Raw genomic sequence first — 24,216 nt, 5'->3', positions numbered from 1 at the left:
TGTTGGCAGTTCGAGGAAGGAGACAGTCGGCACATGAGAAAAAATTTGTTCGCATCTTCATTGCGCAAAAAATCGGTATCAGCATTCGAATAATGACACCGTAGAGTGCACTGCAATTATTGTGATGAAGTCCACGCCTCAAATTTCAGACTCCTGCCTCCCCCTGTAAGACTAACGACTAAGTATCTCGCTCATACGTGCAGTCATCCGACAGTTGCGGGGAGCTGGCGTTGGCCATAGGACCTACTGCACCTCTCTTCAACACTTGCTGACATTGTCCCCTTATTTCATACCATCGGGTTTTAACTGAACTCTTTCGACGACTAATTTATTTGTCCCGTAATTTGGCCTCCCAGTCAACGTACGTTAAGGCTTTTTATCCTTGAGTTATTTTTATATTTAAATTAAAGCCGTCCTGAACTATACATCGGTTTCACCTTTTCCAAGATTCCCCCATTGTTGTCCTCCCCTGTTCATATTTTGGGCGTTTTTGATGGACGTTGAAACCATAGCACGGCTCCCTGATCATGCTGTCAAAAAGTCATTTTATTTTTCCGAGGCCGTCTGCAAGCTTCTGTCTTTTTGCCGTACCTCAACTTCCTGAATCCACTGCCTAATGTAGCCCATTTTGACGATTACATTCCCACGGAAGTCGGAAATCACGCAAAGGCCATTGCACTAAAGCCGTTTAAATCAAATCTACCGTGGACCCGACAGCTGCTTTTTCCCACTTCGAATATAAATATTCCATTATTGAGCGCGATCGTTAAACGTATAACTTCACAGTCTAGAAAGTTATACGGATCCCACGCACAGTGGAAATCGATGTAAGCGAAGTTCTCTGTGCTGTTTGCTTTGATTGACGATACCTAGCGGTGGTAGTGACTGCGAATGTTTGATTTCTTCAGAGTTTGGTGCAATACGAGAGTAATGAGTTGATGGTAAATGTTACCTTGCGTGTACCACTGCTGTTTCTGCATACTACATAGAACATACAGGGAAACGTGTTGTTTGCTTGATGCGTCGTTGTGCGCCATTGATTATAACCTATGAAAAGGTTCAGCATTGTCATTGCCTCACATGGCACATCGCATGACGGAGAAGTGTTGGTATAATTATGGGGCTATACGTGCCAAAACCACAATCAGATTATGAGGCACACCGTAGTGGCGGGCTCCAGAAATTTGTACCACCTGAGGTTCTTTAAAGTGCACCTAAATCTAAGTACATGAGTGTTTTCGCATTTCTACCCCATCGAAACGCTTCCGCCGTGTCCGGGATTCGATCACACGACTTCGTGCTAACGACACTCTTTACGTAGCATTTTCGTCTTATGCGTGGCAGTAAGTTATGAATACTAAACTAGTGGGTTAAATGTGCAAACACAGTAGCATAACAAAAGTGCTAGTCCATTTCCCAGTATTGACTTAATGAAAATGTAGCACGTCTATAGCGTCACGTTGTAGTAATGCGAAGAACAAGGCGATTCCAAATGAGAGAGTCGGGAAACTAACGCACTATAAGGCGAGCTTGCACTGAAAAAAAGGAAAATAAGCACTCTCAAAGCACTACGATGCCTGCGCGCATGGTAGTTCTTTCTCCGAATCTGATGTAGTACTTATGGACCAAGGCATCGGTTCATCAGATTGGAGTGCTCGTACATTGCAGCCAAGCTCGGGCGCTCATATGTGATCGAGAATGTGCGCCAGTAATCGCTTCACGCGCGCAATCTTATCAGATAACGCTGGCTATTGTATTCGGGAAAACATTTTGGATATTAGAAATACATTCAGACGCGTCTTGAGCTAATCGATAACGTTGGAACAGTGGTTAGACGCTAAAGAAAGCTCACCCCAAAAATTAAAAGATTATTATGTACATTTGCTTTAAATATTCGCTGAAACAATTTCAATTACCCTGATATAGTCTCGGATACATTATGCGCTTAATCTGGTCAATCCATACAATTACTCGATCTTGTACTTATGTATAATCTTACACAGACAGTCAATATGCCAACTAGGATCAACAACACCCTTGACCTACTTTTTCTTTCACACCCAGAAATGGTTCACTGAATGTCTTGTGCTAACGGTCTCAGCGATTACAAAATAATTTTATTTTACCTATCAATGTCGAAGCCTCCCCGTGACCCTACCACTAAAGTGATCCGTAATTATACCAAAGCAGATTTTGCTACTATAAACGCTGAACTCCTGAATTTTTTTTTCACACCTTTAAACAGCTCGCTCCTTCGAGGACGACTGTTAACCAAAACTAGTTAATATTCAAGCACAAACTCTTGGCACTAGCTGAAGCCTGTGTTCGAGTCATTTGCTTTCATGGCGATGCTAGCAAACACTGGTTCAGTAGTGCCCTAAAGAAGCTTTCCCGGGAGAAAAAATGTCTTTTTTGCATAGCTCAGCGTTCTAGTTTAGCCCTCAAGTAGGAAAAATACTTCACATGTCTGAAAGAGTACATGAGTCTCTTAAAGACCTCCAAAAAGTTCTTTCATCAGGATCTACTAAACATATTGAGCAAAAATCCACAAAAATTCTGGAATCTGATTTATCCTTTTAACAATCAATCACACAACATATCACTTTCTAACCCGGACGGTTCACATGTGTCGCCTGGCGAAAGATCCGATGTGATGAACTATTACTTTTCTTCGATTTTCACTCATGAACCGCATCATAACATTCCGAACTTCCCTGGTCCCAAATTTTCTCAGATGCTGCCCATTACAGTTACGGCGGAAGGCATCGAAAAGCTGATCGACAAGTTAAAATTATCAAGCATTCCCGGCCCCGATAACATGTGTGCTAAGGTGCTCAAAGCAACTGTAGTCCGATCAAGTCATTTATTACAAATAATCTTTACTCAATCCCTCCCTGAAAGCACGCTTCCAGAAGCAGTCCCGGTATTCAAAAGTGGTAACTGGTCTGATCTTTCAAATTATCGCCCAATCTCCTTAACGTGCATTGCCTGCAAACTAATAGAACATATAATTTATTCATAAGTCGCCCGACACCTTGATAACAACGGGTTCTTTTTCGCCAATCAACCTGACTTCCAGTCTGGTCTTTCTTGTGAATCGCAGCTTTTGAATTTACCACCGAGCTTTGTTTAAACCTTGATTCATTGTTTCAAACTGATGTAATATTCTTAGACTTCTCAGAGGCATTCGATCGTGTTCCCTATCTACGACTAATATGCAAACTGTCTTCTCTCATTGTAGACCCGCAAATTTTAGCCTGGATTAAGCGCTTCCTCACCGACCGCCTCCAGTACACCGTTATAGGAGGAAGTCCTTCAGCCTCAACCAAGGTACTTTCTGGAGTTCCACAAGGATCAGTCCTTGGTCCACTTCTCTTTCTCATCCATATTAATGACCTCCCTTGTAGCATTTCATCATCTATACGCTTCTTCGCAGACCACAGTGTCCTTCATTGCAAAATTTCTACTGAGTCTGAACCAGATCGTTCTTCAGAACGACCTGCATTTAATAGATAACTGGTGTACCAAGTGTTTGATGCAGCTTAACATTTCTGAACGCAAATGAGTTCAAATTTCCCGGAAGCACGCTAACATCACCCACGCGTACTCTTTACATACAGTCAACATCTCGCAAGTACAAACATATCGTTACCGCGGTATCCTAATCGCTAGCAATTTAAACTGGTTGGAACATATCACAAAACTGATCGCCGACAACTCTAAAACACTAGGCTTCATCAGAAGAACATTATCATTGTCACCCCCTTCCGTCCGTAAACTGGCATACGAAAGTTTTGTTCCAACAAAACTTGAATACGCTTCCGCAATTTGATGTCCACATCAAATATATCTAATCAATGCAATAGAATATGTCCAGAACCGTGCTGTTCGATTCATGTCTTCAAAACATGACTACAAAACTAGTATCAGCAGTATTAAGTGATCGCTCGATCTACCCACATTAGTCTATCGACGCAAGGTATCACGTCTATGCTTATTCCACAAGTTTTGGCACCATTTTCAACATCTGCGCCAATCACTTCTACCACCAGCACGTTCATCACGACGCCTGTTCAATTTACTCAGTTTACAGCGCCTGTATGGATTAACTTCTGCCTTCAATAAATCATTTTACCCATAGCAATCCAGGAATGGAATGAACTCGATGCAGTCGCCATGGAACGTGACCCTGATGAATTTAAAGAGCGGTTGCTTTCACATTTTGGAATTCAGAATTGTATAAATTTCTCTTCGCATTTGAAGTGCTGCTGCATTTGAAGTCGCCTTTACTCCTATTTTATTTCACTGTGTTACTTCATCTGAGTTATTTCAATTTATTCTTGTAACATATCTGACTTGTGCATACTTTATATGATGAATTCCCCCTTATGTAATACCCTGTAAAAGGTCATTAAGGGTCCTATAAATGATGATGTTGATGATGATGATGACGATGAACATAGTACTCGTGGTAGAAAAGGCCCGCAAGACTGCACAGCGGCGCCGACATACCAAAAATTCAAGATCTGAACACTTTCCCATTACTGGTCATTACATCAAACCAGCAATTCGTGGTTCAATGTAGCCCTGTAGTCCAGGGGTCAGTTCCACCACGGGCAGTGTCGGAGCTCATACTTCACGTGAGTGTAGGTATGTCAGCATTAATTGTCACAAGATCACAGTACATTCTTCTTTAGGTCTTAACATTAGACAGGCAAAATGTACGCTGCCAAACCCTCCATCCTAGTACTTCAGTACTTTTCGTTTTATCGTACATGTCCGCGCTGTTTCGTACGTTACAAAGTACTGAAAATGTATCCAATGCTTTCCCCCAGGCAGCTACTATTATTCCTGATGATGCCAAGGAACCGAGCCTGAAGCCACCAAGGCTCAGAAATCTAATCAGAAGTGAGCACAGTGTTCTTACGCACCTTCTGTGATGTACCGTAACACTGAGGTGCTTGTATGATGTAGGAGAATCGCTTGTAAATCGGTGCACGTTTGGGCACATGCGTTTAAGCTCATGAACTTGATTTGCGCCAAGATAACTTGTCCAAGCTTTCACACTTGCTTTATCAGGAGCGTACGGCGTCAATATGCCGGCTGCTTATAACTGCACAAAAAAAGAAACTATGAAACCAATAAAAATACTGCTGACATCATATTATCATTCGAGCGTCCAGATTGGTAACTTGTAGATGCAGAGTAAGTTGAGAAGTTGTGTGCGTAATTAACGAAGGTAACGTAATTAAATTTCCAATAATTGACCTTAGGTGGCTAAAGAAAATTAGTTTGGAGCCCGTCCTCGAGATTATCTAGTTGAGCGAAAAATTTTGATTGAACATGCTTCTGTAAGAGCCATGCGAACAAAAATTTTCCAGTTGACAGCTCTCAGAAAGCGTAACTGACGAAGTAAAAGAACGTCTGTAAAGTCACATAAAGAACAGCGCTTCAAGACGGGACACAAAGGAGGAACCACACACATGCTGCTGTAACAACTTGAAGTGCTGTTCTTTCTGTGATAATGAACCGACTAGGCCGTCCGTCAATCCTTGTGAACCTGCAAGATCAACCTCACCGCACCCAGCCTATTGTCATGTCATCAATGGTATGGCTCCGTGAGCGTGTTGCTTGTGGCCAGTCCGCTTTCGATATTTATTCGCGCTGTTTTTTTCAAAGGCAAGTACTTTAAAGTTTTAGTGTCAATATAGCACCGAACGTGTGCCGCCTAAAGCTTGCTTGGACGCAGAAGCGGCGCATGACGCAATGATGATGCAGATCTAGCGCGTCGCTGGCATCAAGACAATGCGCTGCCGCCGAGGGAATGAAGATAACGAAAGTGAACCGCTTGGTAGCTGTTCACGGCGTCGTGCCGATGATGACGGCAGATTCTCTATTGTGACGGTGTCATTGGGACGTAATCTGGGGCGGCAATAATGACGGCGCCGGCGGCCTTTTTTTGGCGTTGATTTCGCTGAATATGAGTTTAAATGAACTGTATATCCTATTCATCCCCGAGAGTAAATGTAAAACGCAGTAATGCTCTCTCTCTCTTTCTGTGACACGCACACACACACACACACACATGCACACGCGCGCGCGCGCGCGCCCGGTCCCCCCCCCCTCCCCCACACACACACGCAGGCGCCCGGACCCACACCGGATGCTGCACAGAAACACGCACACAGATACGACACATCTTCGTCCGCATTCACATTTACACATGCCCACGCATGCAAACACGCAGAAAAAAAGTACGCGCGCACGCACGCACACGCGTATGCCCTCACGCACTAACACGCACTCGTGCACATGCAGATTCAAATACGGAAACACAAACACGCGCGCACACGCAAATGCAAGTGCACCCGCACGCACGCTCAAGCCGTGCACACGCATATACACTCCCTCTCCTTTCCTGCTGCCTCACAAGAACATGCGCGTGCAAACAGATTGAATGAAACTCGCTCCGCAATTACCGTTCAAACTCCAGCTTTAATAAATCGCTTTACGGTTTAAATTTGGCGCTTCTTCAAGTCCATGTGCCCTCTGCCGACAGGGTGCAAGACAATTTCCTCCAGCCGTGTGACATAACTGCCCATCCCTGACCAAAGCACTGCTTTAACGCACCGCCAATGTTCCGACTAAGTGCAATAAATGCATATGTTGTTAGAAGGGACTACTATCTCAGCGGAGTCACTTGAAACTTGTTGATAGTCGGCCGATATATTGAAACAAAATTTTCTAAAGGTTTGCCCGATCAGTTACGCATCTGCATTGCCGAGAAGTTCAACAAGATGGTAATGACCAGAATTCCTGAATACGACGTAAGCGTATCACACTCATATGACGTAAGCGTACCATCCTTAAGAGCAAAATCTGATCTCGCACGTGGCCGCGCTACAGCCAGTCTTTACCTCCTTCATAAGTTCTTTTACAGTACCGTAATTCCTGAGCGATATATCACACCACCCGCACGCGTATCGCTACGAACAGGGCACCCATTACAAGTCTTACGGCCACACTCCCCATACAACTACTTTTTCCTCGTCCTTTTTTTCCTGCACAGCAGCAGACTGGAACGCCCTTCCCCACCACGTCGCTGAAATCAATTGCCCGACATCGTTTTTCCAAAATGTGTTTTTGTTGGCTGAAAAATAACCAGCTTTTTTCACGCGTTATTTTGTTTTTATGCACTTGCCAAAACGTAGCTTTCTTGTACAACTTTCCTGTATACCTCTGTTTATGTTGATCATCAACTGCACCAGCCCTTATGTAAATAAAACTGAACTGAACTGAATATGTCCATGCTACAAGGCACGATGGGTTTCTTTTGTCCTATTTTTTAATGTAACACAAAGACATGTGCATGCTTGTTAAGTTGCCCAAGGAATGAAGTCTGATAATAAAAGCCATGACTTAACAAATGAGCAACCCATTGCTAGGTTTTACGAAGTAAAAGTAGAAAATATAATATTAGAACAGCACCCCTGAAAAAACCGATAACAAATCTTGAGTTTTGTGATTCGGAGATCTGGTGGGAGACTGTCGAACTCAGTCCTACGTGCCGTCGAAAAAATTGAAGGACACTTTGTAAATTCCAAAGTGTGTTCGGCGAAAGCCTATGCCCATTCAACTGACCATGCCATGCCTTTCTTTTATGTTAGTTATGTTAGCCCGCTACAAGCGCATTCGCTCATTCTTCTGGCATTTGGTATCGGAGGAATCCACATTCTTTGGGCGCTTCTCCGAACCGCTTGCCGTGGAATCATCCCTGGGCCGCTTGGGAGCCATCCGACTAACTCGACTGCTGCAACGAGACGTCTGACGAAGGAGCGTTGCTGAGCGCGCCGCTGTGCCATTACGTGATTGCTGAGAGGGTGTAAGGGCGAGAGGCTACAGCTGGCACCGTTCCAGGGCACGGGCGGACGGACGGCAGGACGCCGCGAGTATGAGCCATTAAAGGCTTTCGCCTTAAATATGTCACGCAGCACGGCATCGAACCGCTGCCAGCATGACGTGGTACGATAGGTACGAGCGAATAAACCACTCGGCCACGGCTTCCAGCAATCGCGCAAGTGATACGCTCGGGCTTTTATAGATACCACGTGAATTTGCACGAATGCGTTTCAAAAATTGCCTTGGGAACAACATTACGCTATGTATAGAGAGTCGGGTTAAGACATCAATCAAAAGCCGAGTCTCTGGACCACATACGCTGCAGCGACAATTACGATAGCAGCCGTAGTTTTATCACAGCTACCGATTTTGTCTCGAAAATCGAGTACAAGTTTCGTCGTTTCCACAGGCTTCCGCTGCTGAATTTTAATCGCTCTAGGAAATAAATTCTAGCTTTGCACAGCGTGATCACTACATTTGTCTCGTGTGGATTGTCTTCTATAACACGTCTGTCTCCTGCCTTTTTCAATAATCGACCTACAGCTTTAGTTATTGGGAAAAAACCCGCTCGTTCTATTGAAAACGCGCGATCTTCGTGCTGCGACCGCTTGGAAGGCTATTTGGTACGTGTCCAGAAAAGCTGGATATGACGCAGTGGTAAAGCTCGTGCGCTTGCTTGCGAGCGTTAAGTTGGCCCAATGAAATTCGGCAGACTTTAAACATCAGAGTCTTTGTTCGCTGGGTTTTCATCTGAAGTTCCGCCTTCCACACGGATGACCAATACGGGAGGTAACTCTCATTTGACGCCTAAAGCTTGGCGTAGCTTTTACATACTCTGAGCGGAAGATTTCTCTTTAGTTGTGATAAGGAGGCGCGTTGGAGGAGCGTCATGGGTTAACCAATAGCGAACACAATTTTAAACCCAGGAATTCGTTGCATTGAATATAATTTATACGAAAGTTCGGTTGTGAGTGATGCACAGGAAGCAAATTTGATATTAATAACATCCAAGGTGTCAAATTGAAGCCAACGTTCGACTCCTGCGCCTTGATTCACACTGCATCCTGAATGCTGCGCCCCTAGTAAATCAATACCTAAGTAAAACACATGGCTTCTTGCATTTCACACGGTACATCCAGGTTTATAGTTTGCACGTTCTACAACGTGATCACCCCTGAGCTGGGAAGGCTTGGCCTGAACGTATACTCAACGTAATCGATCGCCATCGCATGCGAGTTGCCCGTGAACATCATATTCCCCTCTTCGGTGGACAAGCTTGGACGACGCTGGCCGAATTCCATTTTTGTACTCATCGGTGGCACTGTCTGCCACATCATGTGGATACTTAGGACTGGTGAGTGCCATCATCGCATCAGAAGGTGGGCATTGTCTGGTGCAGTGGGCTAAAGGCATGCTTGCTTCTCTGATTTCTAAAAATTAAAATTAAATTATGGGGCTTTACGTGCCAAAACAACTTTCTGATTATGAGGCACGTCGTAGTGGGGGACTCCGGAAATTTAGACCATCTGGGGTTCTTTAACGTGCACCTAAATCTAAGTACACGGGTGTTTTCGCATTTCGCCCCCATCAAAATGCGGCCGCCGTGGCCGGGATTCGATCCCGCGACCTCGTGCTCAGCAGCCCAACACCATAGCCGCTGAGCAACCACGGCGGGTCTCCTCTCTGATTTCTTGCCGCAATTGAAGCGTGTAATAGTTGCAGCAGAAGCAGCACCAGAGGAAAAACAAAAGTAAATGAGTAAATGAATAAAAATACGTGCACTCACACAAAATACCTAAAGCAGTAATTCGGCGCTACTTTGGATCTAAGCAAGTAATTATTAGAACGCGACCGTAACGCAAGAAATGTATGCGTAAGATCGAAAGACATGAATTTCTAGTACAGCTTCTGTGAGAACAATATCTCACACATCATAAGCAGTGCAATTCGAATTTTGCAATCATAACTAGCGTATCAGCTATGTCCTCTCGAATGTTCTAATGCTCTAAGTACGCTTTTTATAGCCAGATACCTGAATACTATGATGTCATTATAACCGCTTAAGAAACTCCGTTTTCCTATCGTAATAAACGATCAGATTATGGGGCCATTATTTTTGCGGCAATGCTAACTCTCCTCATTTCCCTGTTGCTGGCATTAACCTTGCGTAGTCGGCCACCTGGACGCTCGTGATGGCGACCATGCTCATTATGGCGTTCGCCGGCGGCTACAACATCACGTACCAGATGGCGTCGGAAGTATTCCCCACCATAGTCCGCGGTCGCTCTGTGCGGCTGCAGAGGCTGCTCGGAGATGCTGGTGGATTGCTCGGTGCACAGGTCGCCTCCCTGGTACGAATGTACGAATGTAGAGTGTTAGTGCCGAGACACAAATGCGCTGAATCAAGAAATTCAGCAGTACATTAGGCGGCCAATTTAAGAAATCAGTACAAACTCCGCACCCGAAACCAGAGTGCACCGTCCATCTCTTCCTTCGCGCTCCAAACAAAGTTCTCGAGGGACACCAATGTTGAAAAACGTTTTCCTCCACTGTGGCGCCGTGGAAATGAGGGAACGTAATTGGGTGGCGCATCTATACAAATTTGCTTTGAGTTGAGCAGTCGTGTATTTGGGATTGCATTGCTATCGGTTTTTCCCAACTGTAATATACTCTGACGCAAATTCGAATTATACTCGAATACTCGAATTATATTCCAATTATACTCGAAATTCGAATATACTCTGTAGTTATACCATCCCTCTGAACGTTCGACCAGTGGTACAGAAAGATTCCCAGCGACAAAAAAAAAAAAAAAAAGAACGCAGACTTCTGGGCAATATAGGAAGAGATGTTGACGTGGTAATGAGAACAGAAAATACAGCTGTTATGCTCGTGCAACGTTTGCTCGTGCAAACGTTAGGAATTCAATAGCGGCAGAAACAGTATTCTGAACGAAGGCGAACGATGTCATGGTCTTCATGCGCGAGGATGCTCTTGCTATGATTAATACCACAATACTTTGTACTCCCCTCACCCCATTGTTCACTGGCACCTGTGTTTGAACGTGCTATCTGAAGGTATGCTGCTGCGTGCATGGTAAAGAAAAAGAATCTGTGGATCCCACGCACTGTGGGAATTTTTTTATTTATGCGCGTACCTGCAGCACCACAAGGACATTGTAGCAGGGGGGGTGGGCGCATTTCAGAGATGCACTGTTACAGAAAGGACAGACTCAGAAAAGAAAATATTCATGTACACAAAGCTTGTAAGCGAAGCTTTGTATGCCGTTTTCTTCGATTGACGATAATCAGCGGCGATGTTGGCGGCGAATGTGCCATTTCTTCAGCGTTTAGTCTATTACGACAGCGATGAGTAGGAGTTAAACGTTAGCTTGCGTGCACCACTGTTGTTTGTCTGCGTAGTCCACAGCACACAAAGGACATGTGTTTACTCGAGGCGTTGTTGTGCGTCATAATTCATATTCTCTGACAGGGTTGAGTATTATCCTTGCCTCACATGACACATCATGTCGTAGGAGAAGTAATAAACATTAACTTAAATATGGGGCTGTACGCAATTAAATTAATTGCACGTCCAGGCACCGGCCGCGATGCGTGGAGGCGAGCGCCATCTGGTAGTGTTGCAAGAAACCCAGCGGCGTGCGCGAGCAAGACCACAGCAGCAGCAGCGCCCGAGAACTCGGGAGAAGAGGCAAAGAAAACTTCACTTAAAAAAAAAGAACACATGCATATTCGTTTTAGTGGCCATTTGGCCTTGTCAGGGATTAATTACGAGCACTATGTGTAGCGCGCCAGGAACGAGGACAAAAGAAGAGGTGACCGGAGACACTTGGCGTTACCTCACAACCAAAGGTCTCCTGTTACCCCTTCAAGCCCAAAGTGTCAAGTCTGTCGAGCCCACACTGCCACGTTAGCGATGTAAATGTCTAGCACATCAGGCGCTGTTTTCTGTGTTTCTTGTGTTCCCAGTGCCAGTGTTTAGAGCATGGACAGCGTAATTCTGCATAGACACCCTCTTCGCAGCGTTCAAATTGTACGCTTTATAGCAAACCTTTAGCTCGCCTTGATATTTGTCGAAAACCATTCGATGTCTTTTGACTCGCATTGGTTATTTTACGCCTGACTGACTGAATAAACTTTATTGAAACCAGCAAGAGATGGTGGCTGGGCCTAGGCCTCCCACGTGGGGACGTCGAGGTGTTGCCTCTTCGCCGCCTCGCAGGCCTGCTGGGTCGCCCAGAGTTGGTCGTCAAGGTTGGGGCTACGCAGGGCAGCGTGCCATCTCGACGAGAGGGTCGTGGGGTTAGTGTCGGGGTATTGGTGTGTACAGTCCCAAACCATGTGTGGAAGTGTGGCTGGCTGTGTCTTGCAAATATGGCACGTGGGATTGGGGTAAATGTCTGGGTAGATCTTGTTATAAAGTTGTAACGAGGGGTAAGTATTGGTTTGTAGCAGGCAGAAAGTTGTAGCCTGCGCTCGGGATAGTTTGTTGTGTGGGCCGGGGACGGTTCTACGCTCTAAGTAGAAGGACTTCACAAGATCATTGTAGCGTGTCAGGCGATCCCTACCGGTGGGGGCAGCCTCCCCTTCTTCCGCGCGGTTAACTAGGCCTCGCGCTAGGGAGTGGGTAACCTCGTTGAGGTTGGGGAGGTGCGGGTGGACGGTGCCTACATGAGCCGGCAACCAGACGAGTGTAACCTGATGGTCGGTGGAGCGGGGCGCTTGTTGCAAGATGCGCAAGGCTTGGTGTGAAATACGGCCGTTGATATAGTTGATAACGGCGGAGCGGGAGTCAGAGACGATGGTATGGCATGTTGGGTCTAGTGTGGCTAGCGCGATGGCCACTTCTTCAGCTTCCTCAGCGTGTGGGGTTACTAGGCTGATAGCATGGTGGAGAGAGCCTTCACGCGTGGTGACGGCTGCAAAGCGGGTACCGTGGGGATATTCGGCGGCGTCGACGAAACTCACACCGTCGTGGCGAGTAAGGGATTTGGTGAGAACCGTGGCACGTGCTGTGCGACGTGCGTGGTTGTATTCGGGGTGCATGTTTCTGGGGATAGGATCGGCGTGAATCCAAGCTCGTATGGTGGAGGGGATCTGGTGCTTATGGCCGTGTTGATGGTGGTAGGTGATACCGTGCGAGGTGAGGATATGGCGACCCGTCGCTGTGAGAGTGAGTCTCTCCAGCTGAGAGCGACGTTGGGCCTCGATGAGCTCGTCCAGTGTGTTGTGGACGCCTAGTTGAAGGAGGAGGTCAGTGCTGGTGCAACCGGGGAGGCCCAGGGCTTGTTTATAGACACCGCGTAGGAGGATGTTGATCTTGGTTTGTTCAGCCTTGTACCAGTTTAGATACGCAGCAACGTAGGTGATGTGGCAAATTGCGCTAATAATAATAATAATAATAATAATAATAATAATAATAATAATAATAATAATAATAATAATAATAATAATAATAATAATAATAATAATAATATTATTATTATTATTAATAATAATAATAATAGCAGTAATATTACGCGTTATGTTTTCGACATCCTTATAATTTCGTCTTATTCTTCCGACAAGCTTGAACCGTTGATCACTGTCACCTCAGTGCAGCTTCGACGAGCTTCCATGGCCTCAGTTTGCATTTTATAGACACCCTACCCTGCTATTCTTGATCCCCTAAAACGACCCGATACGAGGTTACTTCTCTTGACCTATGACAAACGTGCTCTCTCAACCTATGCGAGGCGTGTGCCGATCACTTTGAGTTAGCACGTTGAAGATATGGACGTTTCTTTTTTGTCCTCATCCAGGTTGAACTGGACGAGTACTTGCCGATGCTGGTGATGGGCTGCCTAGCTTTGCTAGGCGGTGTGCTGGTTTTCTTTCTGCCGGAGAAAGTAGGCACCGCCATGCCGCAGACCGTTGAGGACGGCGAGCGCTTCGGCCGCGATCAGGGCCTGTGGTTCTGCCCTCTGTTCACTAGAGATGCAGAAGATACCACAAAGGGCGAGTCACCAAACAAACGAAGGCGTGTGGCGCCACTTTTACGAAGCAGGCGTGAACTTTTCAGGTCGTTGTACTTTTTGCCTCATTCGATATATTTATTTATATTTAATTATGAATTAGATAAATAATTCATTTATTTATCTTTAATACCCTCAGGTCCATCAGGGTTTAAGAGAGGAGGGGCTACAAAGTATTAAAGTAACAAAAGCAAGGAATCAAGCAAGCAAGCAAGCAAACAAACAAGCAACTACCGTGAGTTCAGGTAACAATAATTTTTTTTTGAGATAACAAGAATAGAATGGTAACCATGGGGCACTGGTGGATCTACTGGGGGGAGGGGGGGGGCGCCGCTCCCTATCGGTTATCGGCAGTATGAGTGGGTATGCGAAGTTTTAGCACACCTCACGTGTAGTGGAATGCATGAACAGTTCTGCAAGCATGAAAAGAGGATCAATAGCGTGCAGACGAACCGATATGCTTGACTTCTGAACGAAGACAAAATCCGTTAATGACCCCAAAGGCATGCGTTTGAAAATTTTCTCGCACTTGATCTTCTCATCTGAAGAAGTAAAAAGGTTTATCGCGCCTTTACATCCCAAGATTCTCCTTACGCTGAGCTTCCTTAGCTCCCAGCAGCGAAGTCATACTTCCGATTTCTTTAACATTTTACGTGGCCGTATCTGGTCTAGGTGGGTGATCTAAAACAGCACTTCTTGGATTGTTTGTCTCAGTGGTCAATTTTGTTTCATTCTTGAGTTGGCAAGCTATTGTAGCTTGTCGTTGGAATTGTGAATGTAACTGTAGGCAGTGCAAACGCTTAGGCATAGTAAGAAATCAGAGACGCGACTCAGCTTCGGCCATTTCGGGTCTGACCTTCCACGAGCAACGACGCGCGATCATCTGCGCGAGAACTGACGCGCCGCGCTAGGTCGGAGACCCCCTCTTTAATTTCGGACCTGTTGGTTCGGAACACGCGAGAACGCTTATTGAGATACAACGACATCACCAAGCACTACCAGCTAGGCAGGCGGATATTTTTCCCACCTCACCGCAAACTGAAACGTCGCAAGGCAGTCGTCTGACGACAACTGCAGACACACACTTTCCGCAGTCCGGTGCGATTGCGGCACGTTTTCCCCGCTCAATACCCGAGTGCTCTCTGCAAGTTATGTCAGGCAACCAGAGTGACGCTCTCGCACATGTTGTGGGAGTGTCCTGTTACATCAGCTAAAATGGCCGTAGCTCCGGAGGCTCTTGCGCCGAAGTGGGCCGCCGTTTTGCGCAGCTTCAACCTCAATACACAAGAGTGGGCAGTCCAGCGGGCCTGAGAGGCGGCGACGAGGCAAGGCTTCGAAGTCCCTTCATGGGAGACCTGAGCCCGGGTCGTTAAACTTTGCCGGATTTGCAATAAAGTTGTTTGCATCCATACATCTGTGAAAAGCCCTATAAAGATAGTGGAACCAAAACGGAGGAAGATACAAACATGTCACTCTGTCAGCACATTTATTGGTGGGGGGCTATGTTTGCCCTAGCAATGCTTCATAGACGCGCATTGAACTCGTACCCGTTGAAGCAGTTAAGCAGGTGGCAGCATTTTTTCTTTTTCGCGTTGCAACTTAAAAAACAGAAGTCATAACTTCATATATTTTGAAGTAATGGCAAAACACGGTGACGGCACTACGGACCGTGACTTCGTTTCCCTGACTGCCGTGTCAAGGGAGCATGGCGCTAATTTGATGTCAAGGGTCATCGGAAATCTTGCAAGGTGGTTGTAGAGGGAACAGGGAACCAGCAGTTGAACCGCAGTAAGCTGAAGAACACTAATACTTAAAAGATAGAAGGTAGAAACTGTCTAATCGGACGTTTAGCATAGCGCTGCATAACTTTCCGAATGAAAGTTTTTGCCTATGTAATTAAGCAAAATACAAAGAATAACGTGACACACTACATACAAAATGGAGCAACATGTATTTGGTCGCGTCGTCTTAGAGGGCATCGGCCTACTTTTAAAAGAGTTATGTTTTGGGCGAGTTGGTTGTACATGGTTCTTATTAAACTTTTGCGCGCACAAAGACAGGACGTCGAACGAAGGGACACACAACATGCGCCAACTTCAACTGGCTTTTATTGTGACAGCGACATATATATACGCTTACACTATAAATAGAACAATATGGCAAGAAAACAAACAAACAAATAAACAAACAAACCACGCTGAAAACTACATAGCCAGATGTGCCGGCGAACCCAACCCTTGTCACTATTATTCCTTTTCACTGTCCAGAAATCTCATTTCCTTATCACTTAATGCTGCAGACGGGTGTTACGTTTCGCCTACGACGCGCGGTATAGCCGGCGCGGATGCAACGGACGCCGGGGCTTCCTTCAAAGCGGCGGACATTTTGGCCCGTTCGGAGCTGCCGCAAAGCCTCTCCGCCAAGCGCGTCCAGGCGTGTTTCAGTGCCACGTGTCTTCGTGTGTGCGTGTGTGTGCCCACGCTTGTCAAAGCGCGGCAGCCGGGGAGAGGAGCTCCCCAAGTGTGAAGCGAGGAGGTCTGATCGGCGCCTGCTCGGCGGCTGAGTCACTACACTCGTCTCAACATGTCTCTCAGCTCGTCCGTGCTCCGCCGTCACGTGGTCTCAACCCGTGACCTTCCTTCTTGCCCGCGACGCCGAGAGTATAAGAGCAGCTGCCCCCGGACGCCAGGGGAGAGGCTCCGATTTCTTCTGTCGAGTTACGCGCTCTCCCGTCTCTCACTTCGGTCGACCTGACCGCCCGCTCTTTTGCGATGTTAGAATAAACCAGTTGTTCTGTTACCAGTCGACTCATGCTTTGCCGGGACCTTCGGATGCTTCCAGTGCCCCAGGCCGCCAGGCCAACGCTACCCTTGGGGCTTGCGACCCATTTGCAACAACGGGCGTCAGCACTGAGATTACAACAGCTGGTTGCCAGCGGTGAGATCGCGACAACGGAGGCCAGCAGCGAAGAGATGCGGTTGACTGTATGCTGAGCAGCACAACGACCATCCGGGAGCAGTGCAACGAGCCCTGTGTGATGACTGGTTGCCTGCAGCGGAACGACTGCGCTGAATTCTTGGCTGCGAGGTTTGGTGAGTGCGGGACTTTCTTCTTCTGAGTTTTGCCAGGCTTTTGTTAGTGTCAGAAACAGAGCTGGTAATTGTGGTTGTCGTTGCTGCCGGGTTAGTTTGCGGCAAGACAATAGTAGGCAGTAGAGAAAGCAGCATTCAGAGCAGCCATGGATTTGAAGTCGTTGCGCAAACCGAAATTGCTGGAGCTTGCAAGAGAGTTGGGTCTGGATGTCTCAGACAAACTCAGAAAACCGGAACTGCTAAGGGCTATTCTTGAGTTAGAAGCTGAGGATGACGAGCTGTCGGAATGCCTTGAGACTATTGAGGAGAGGAAGACTCAAAAAGAGCAAAAAGAGAAAGACGAGCGTGAACGAAAAGAGCTAAAAGAGAAAGAAAAGGAGGAGCGCGACCGTCAACACGCTTTGGAAATGAAGCGTCTCGAGATAGAGATGGAACGCGCTCGTAATGGAAGTCAGGCACACGGTGCAGGAGAACGAGTATTGTTCAAAATGACTGACCTGATGCGGCCGTTTAAGCTTGGAGAGGACATTGGTTTGTTCCTGGTTAACTTTGAGCGAACGTGCGAGAAGCAGGGGTTCTCTCGGGAAACGTGGCCACAGCGCTTGCTCACTTTGTTACCCGGCGAGGCGGCCGACGTAGTCGCTCGCTTGAAGAGAGAGGAGGCAGAGGATTTCGAGAAAGTGAAATCGAGTCTGCTAAAAAAGTACAGGCTGTCAGCGGAGGCGTTCCGTCGGAAGTTCCGGGAAAATGAGAAAGGCAGAAGTGAGTCGTATACAGAGTTTGCCTACAGGCTAATGTCAAACATGCAGGAGTGGCTCAAAGAAGAGAAAGCGTTTGGTGACCACGAGAAAGTTCTGCAGTGTTTCGGGCTGGAACAGTTTTATAGTCGGTTACCTGAGAACGTGCGGTACTGGGTCTTGGATAGGCCAGACGTTAGTACGGTGGCTAGAGCCGCTGAGCTAGCCGAGGAGTTTGTGACGCGTCGGGCTCGCGGAGCTAAGGACGGTCAAAAGGGTGAATTTGGCTCCAAGTTTGAGAGGCCGAAGTTCACGCCCATGAGAGCAAAGGGGGACACACGTAGTTCGGATGCGAGTGAAAGCAGTCCGACCGAACGTAAGGAGACGGCGGCAACCGAAGCCGAACGCAGAAAGCGGTTCGAGGCGAGGCAAGCGCGCGTGTGTTATACGTGTCAGAAGCCGGGTCACTTTTCGGCGCAGTGTCCAGAAACAAAAACAAAAGTCGTGTTTTTGTCATTATGCAGCACTGACGAGAACATGAAGCTTCTAGAGCCTTACATGCGAGACCTCCTCGTGAACGGGAAAGAGTGCCGAGTGCTTCGCGATTCCGCAGCTACAATGGATGTAGTTCACCCCTCCTACGTAGAACCCGATATGTTCACGGGCGAGTGTGCATGGATCAAGCAAGCCGTGGAAGCTCATAGCGTGTGTCTGCCCGTAGCAAAAGTGCTTATTGAAGGACCTTGCGGAGCGCTTGAGACGGAGGCCGCAGTGTCATCTATGCTGCCCCCCCAGTACCCGTACCTATTTTCGAACAGGTCCGATCACCTCCTGCGCGAGAAGGGGCTTTTGTTTGGTGAGGCTAGCGTTCAGGCCTTAACCAGATCGAAAGTTCGGGAGCTCGCTGCAAAGGCGGTAGTTGCGGGGCCGACGTTGTCGAACAATGAAAAAGGGTCAGAGGCGCAGCAAGCTGATATTCAGAGCACGCCCGAACGGAATAAAATTGAGCCTGTAGCGTTAAAGGCACCAGATATTGGAGAGGAAATGCCCGACACGGGAAAGTTAGAAGAGCTGTCTCCGGATTTGCTCATCGCGCCTACGTCAGACGGACTTAACAGGTTGCTAAAAGTCAGCCGGTCGGCTTTGATAGCCGAGCAAAAGAAGGATGGCAGCCTAGAAAACATACGCTGCATTGTCAAGGAAGGTATCGCCAAGAAAAATGCTCGCTTTGTGGAAAGAGGTGGGGTCCTGTACCGGAAGTATCTAGACCGCAGAGGAGTGGAGTTCGATCAGCTTATCGTGCCTCAGTGCTACCGTCAGGATCTGTTGCGCTTGTCGCATGGGGGTTCGTGGTCCGGACACCTAGGAGTTAAGAAAACTAAGGACCGTCTCTTGCAGGAGTACTATTGGCCAGGGTGTTTTCGGGACGCAGACCACTTTGTGAAGACATGTGACACCTGTCAGCGGGTGGGCAAACCAGGGGACAAATCGAGGGCGCCGTTGAAGTTGGTACCTATCATTTCGGAGCCTTTTAGACGGCTCGTTATTGATACAGTGGGACCTCTGCCGGTAACAACCACGGGGTACAGACACATTTTGACTGTTATCTGCCCAGCGACAAAGTTCCCTGAAGCAGTACCGCTTAAGGAACTCAGCTCAGTTGAGATAGTCAATGCACTACTGTCCATATTTGCGCGAGTTGGTTTTCCTGCGGAAATCCAATCAGATCAGGGCACAGTGTTTACTAGCGCTTTGACGACAGCCTTTCTCGAAAGGTGCGGGGTAAAGCTGTTACACAGCTCAGTGTACCACCCACAGTCGAATTCCGTTGAGAAGCTCCACTCCGTCATGAAGCGCGTGTTGAGAGCATTGTGGTTTGCACAACAAACTGACTGGGAGCTATGTCTGCCTGGGGTGATGTTTGCATTACGGACCACGCCGCATGCGGCTACGGGGTTTTCGCCAGCTGAGCTAGTGTACGTTCGCTCGCTGCGGTCTCCGCTTCGCATGCTTCGAGACGGATCACTGCCCTCTCCAATGGCTGCAGACCATCTCTTCCACAAATGGCCGCCTCCTGCGCTGGAGCCTCGCTTTGCAACAATATTCCTTTGAGGTGCGTTACAAAAAGGGGAGTCTCAACGGTAACGCCGATGGCTTAAGTCGAAGCCCCTAACGTGGGAATCAGCCTCAAAATTGTTTGTTACTGATGTTTTTCTTCCTGAGGCAGGATTTTTAACATATTGCTTTTGTGTAGTGTTTCAAAGTGATGATGTGCTTTCTAGTGCAATTTTCCGATTTGTGGACGCGTTCTGAGTGCTGCTAAACTACTGTAAGGAACTAGACAGTAGTATAAAAGGGGAAAGAGCCTGGCAGGGCTTAGTGAGGGTTGTGCCGTGCTTGCTGACTGAGCGGTTGACTTTCGGCGTAGTTCTAACGCTTGCCGGGAACGAGAACAAAAATGTCAACTCTCCCGAAGTCACTTTGCAGTGTCCTGTGTGAACCTGAACGAGAGAACGAGGCCTTCTCCGTGCGCTGCGCTCAAGAAACGCCGACGGACGCCCGACTTCGGTTATGTGCATCATCGAGCGACATCCCTCCGGACAGCGGATGCAGTCCCCTGACCATCGGGATCTCCTTCCCCCGGCGGGGCGGTCTGTTACGTTTCGCCTACGACGCGCGGTATAGCCGGCGCGGATGCAACGGACGCCGGGGCTTCCTTCAAAGCGGCGGACATTTTGGCCCGTTCGGAGCTGCCGCAAAGCCTCTCCGCCAAGCGCGTCCAGGCGTGTTTCAGTGCCACGTGTCTTCGTGTGTGCGTGTGTGTGTGTGTGCCCACGCTTGTCAAAGCGCGGCAGCCGGGGAGAGGAGCTCCCCAAGTGTGAAGCGAGGAGGTCTGATCGGCGCCTGCTCGGCGGCTGAGTCACTACACTCGTCTCAACATGTCTCTCAGCTCGTCCGTGCTCCGCCGTCACGTGGTCTCAACCCGTGACCTTCCTTCTTGCCCGCGACGCCGAGAGTATAAGAGCAGCTGCCCCCGGACGCCAGGGGAGAGGCTCCGATTTCTTCTCTCGAGTTACGCGCTCTCCCGTCTCTCACTTCGGTCGACCTGACCGCCCGCTCTTTTGCGATGTTAGAATAAACCAGTTGTTCTGTTACCAGTCGACTCATGCTTTGCCGGGACCTTCGGATGCTTCCAGTGCCCCAGGCCGCCAGGCCAACGCTACCCTTGGGGCTTGCGACCCATTTGCAACAACGGGCGTCAGCACTGAGATTCGAACACGGGGCACTAACACAACTCTGATCCTGCCGAATAATTTCTCTGGCTTCAACTATCTCCCTGGTTTGCCGATTTATGTGAGAAAATAATATCGTGCATCTGTTAAAGATAGGATAACAACCATTGCATGACTTGCAGTGTTCTGCCATGTGGCCTTCGATGCCTTGCTTTACCTTGCGCCGATGTTCTGCTAGCCTCTCGTTTACGCATCGGCTGGTTTGGCCGATACAACACTTGTTGCACGACGAGGGAACCCGATATACTACACCTTCTTTGCATGCAACTAACTTGTTTTGATGCTTATTCATGCATTTTGGTTTCTCATTCTTAATTGGGCAGCTTTTCCTGCAAAGTCTTTCAAGTTTTTGGGGAGCCGAGAACACGACTTTGACGTCAGAGTGAGATCCTATCTTAGGTGATGTGAAATTTTATGGAAGTATGGAATGACAACCATTTTTTCTTGTCTTCTTTGATATTGCAGCGGCGCGTTGATCAGTTTTCAATCTTGCCTCATTTTTCTTTTTGCGGTACATGCTTTCCGCGACTGCTACAACCTGTTTCGGTAAACCTGCCTCTTTTAACTGCAATACTTGCGAGTGAAAACTTTGCTGAAAACATAATTGTGCAATATTTCTTTAAACCAATTTTGAGTCTGCAGATGAAAATGGAAGCAGTGGCTTTTTTGTTCTGGGTTTATACATCCAACACGAGTGATTTGGTTCAAAGACAATTCTAATGTGGAGGAACTTGATGCTATTCGCTCAGGCATTTGATGAGTTATACTCAAAGGCTCTAGACACATTTCGAAACATGGTAAAATATTTCCAATCTGTGCGTCAGTGTTCTTAATGGTTTTGTCTAAAATAACTAAAAAAAATCATCCACGAAACGAAACACTTTTACAACACCATGGTCAATAATGCGGGTGGATATGACCCTATCACGCTGGGTTAAAAATAAGTCACTTAGTAAAGGAGCTATACAGGAGCCGATACAAATGTCTTGTTTTTGCAGGTAAATATAATTGTCAAAGGTTACCCATGTGGACGTTAAATACGCAGTCAATAATTCTAAAAAGGCACCAGAGCTTATACCCGAGGCATTTTGGAAGGCTACCACACCTAAACGGTCTATAGACTCCTCAACACAGGAAATTAGTTCATCATGTGGCAACGAATAATACAGATCTTTGATGTCGACTGAGAATGCATACAGCTGCCTTCCATCGTTTGCTCTGAGAGCATCAACAACCGCATCACTTTGCTTAATCCTAAATGGGTCGTCTATTTCCAACCTTTTTTAAATTTTCTTGCAAAACTAGTGCAACGGACCTTTGCCACGTACCTTCTTCAGACACAATCACGCGTAAAGGGCATGACACCTCATGCGTCTTCGCCGTGAAAAACACATCTAAGCTGCTTTTCTTGCTTTTCTCTAAGCTCTGTACCAGTCTGCTAATTTCTAGCTGTTTGCATAACTTATTTTCTCTGGATTTCGCCTTCGGGATAGACGCACGGCCGACTCTGTTGAATAAAGTTTCCGCTGCCAGTTTGGCTTTGGACAAGAACTGGTTGTGGCTAAAAACAACAAAACCACCTTCTTTGTCAGAATTTAGTAAGCACAGTCTCTGTGCTTTTAGGGCATTTGCTATTTGCGGAATCGAGGCACAAGTTTTTGACTGATTACACCACGTCAACACATCTACGGAGAAAAGGAATAACAGTGACAAGGGTTGGTTTCGCCGGCACATGTGGCTATGCAGTCTTGCGCGTGCGTTGTTTGTTTTCTTGCCATCTTGTCTTTTTCTGATTGTGGAAGCGTATATATATATATATATATATATATATATATGTCACTGTCACAATAAAAGCCAGTTGAAGTTTGCGCATGTTGTGCGTCCCTTCTTCGTTCGACGTCATGTGTTTGTGCGTGCAAAAGTTTAATAAGAACTACTTTTAAACTCTGGCTAAAGTTAGCTGAAAACACCCTACACACATGGTGGCCGGCGTGGTGTGGAATGTATATCTTCAACAATGTATATATGTATATTCGTCTGCTCGCACTCCTGACGTATATATAAGTATAACGCATACTACATCAGCATAACCTCCACACAAATAATTACCACGCCCAACACATTCCGCACCACACTGACTGCCATATAATGCTGAGCATTTCTTGAATTTGTTTTAAATAATTTCTTCCGCTATGGTCATGGATTTGATATCTTTGAATATCCGAAAAATTAGCCCATAACTGTCCGTAGTTTCAGCTAGTGAAGCTATCTATGCCAGCCGGAAGGGCGAATTTTGATAAACTTGTGAACATTCAGAACATTGCTCCTACCACCGATTCTAGAAATAAAAAGTTCAGACTCAATAAAATACTTCGTATTGCAAGAGTGAACATGACAAGTCACATTTGCGTTTCAGTCCAAGTTTGAGCTACAAAGCTAAATATAAGTACACCCAGAAAACGCAAGCATTTATACGGCGTCGGATAACCTGTTCGTGCCAGCAGCAGCTATCATCTGTGAGACTAGACCGTCGAGGCGAGAACGTGCTAGCGAAGTCCTATTTTGCTTCAACACCATATTGAAACTACGTTGTGCTTATTTTCGTACTATTCCATGCCGTCTCTCGTATTTAATTTTTGGTCCTCAGGCGAGGAGTCTTGACGTTCCATAAGAAAATGCCGGTTACAGGCCAGCCTGTAGTGAACAATGATAACAAAGAGTTGGTAACATGAGTCGGTTCTGGCAACAGTTTACAATGCCGTTAGGTGAAACTTCCCGTATCTGCTATCTGCCACGGCTGGAGAGGCCCACATCGTTTCACTCCTATGCGGCGTGCTGCCATCACAACTCGTTTCCTGTGTTCCGTGCTCAAGCACTCATGCAGCTCGTGTCCTGAACGTCACAGCTGCAGACACACCTTTCTGTTGATAATATTGAGTTCTTGTGGGGAGCGGCGAGCGACCACGCCGTCTGCTGCTGCCCTTTATGCAGAAAAGCATATCTCGTAAGAGACAGAACAACATTAATCGCCGTAGTACTACACTTGCGTTAGCAAAGATGGACAGCCGGCGTTGCCTTGTGGGCCAATATTGGCGTGTGCAGGTGGGTGAGGCGTGGGCCTTTCCCACCGTGACTCTGTTTGTTTTTAATTTAATTCCCAT

The 24,216-nt window shown here is 47.0% G+C and overlaps 1 protein-coding gene across 2 annotated transcripts in view; it reads left to right on the top strand.

The window, feature by feature from the left end:
- The window catches only part of LOC126541537 (organic cation transporter 1-like), a 39,682-nt gene extending 15,806 nt beyond the window's left edge, over positions 1–23,876 (top strand). For both annotated transcript variants that reach the window (XM_072286259.1, XM_072286260.1), the window contains exon 6: positions 23,821–23,876. In XM_072286259.1, the coding sequence (XP_072142360.1) occupies positions 23,821–23,824 (4 nt within the window). In that variant the 3' untranslated portion in view covers positions 23,825–23,876. The remainder of the gene's footprint in view (positions 1–23,820) is intronic.
- The last annotated feature ends 340 nt before the right edge of the window (positions 23,877–24,216 follow it).

Source organism: Dermacentor andersoni, chromosome 2, assembly GCF_023375885.2.
Source record: "Dermacentor andersoni chromosome 2, qqDerAnde1_hic_scaffold, whole genome shotgun sequence".
In the NCBI taxonomy this organism is placed as follows: domain Eukaryota; kingdom Metazoa; phylum Arthropoda; class Arachnida; order Ixodida; family Ixodidae; genus Dermacentor; species Dermacentor andersoni.
The sequence above is the reverse complement of the archived record's forward strand: the minus strand, read 5'-3'. Positions and strand labels throughout refer to the sequence as shown.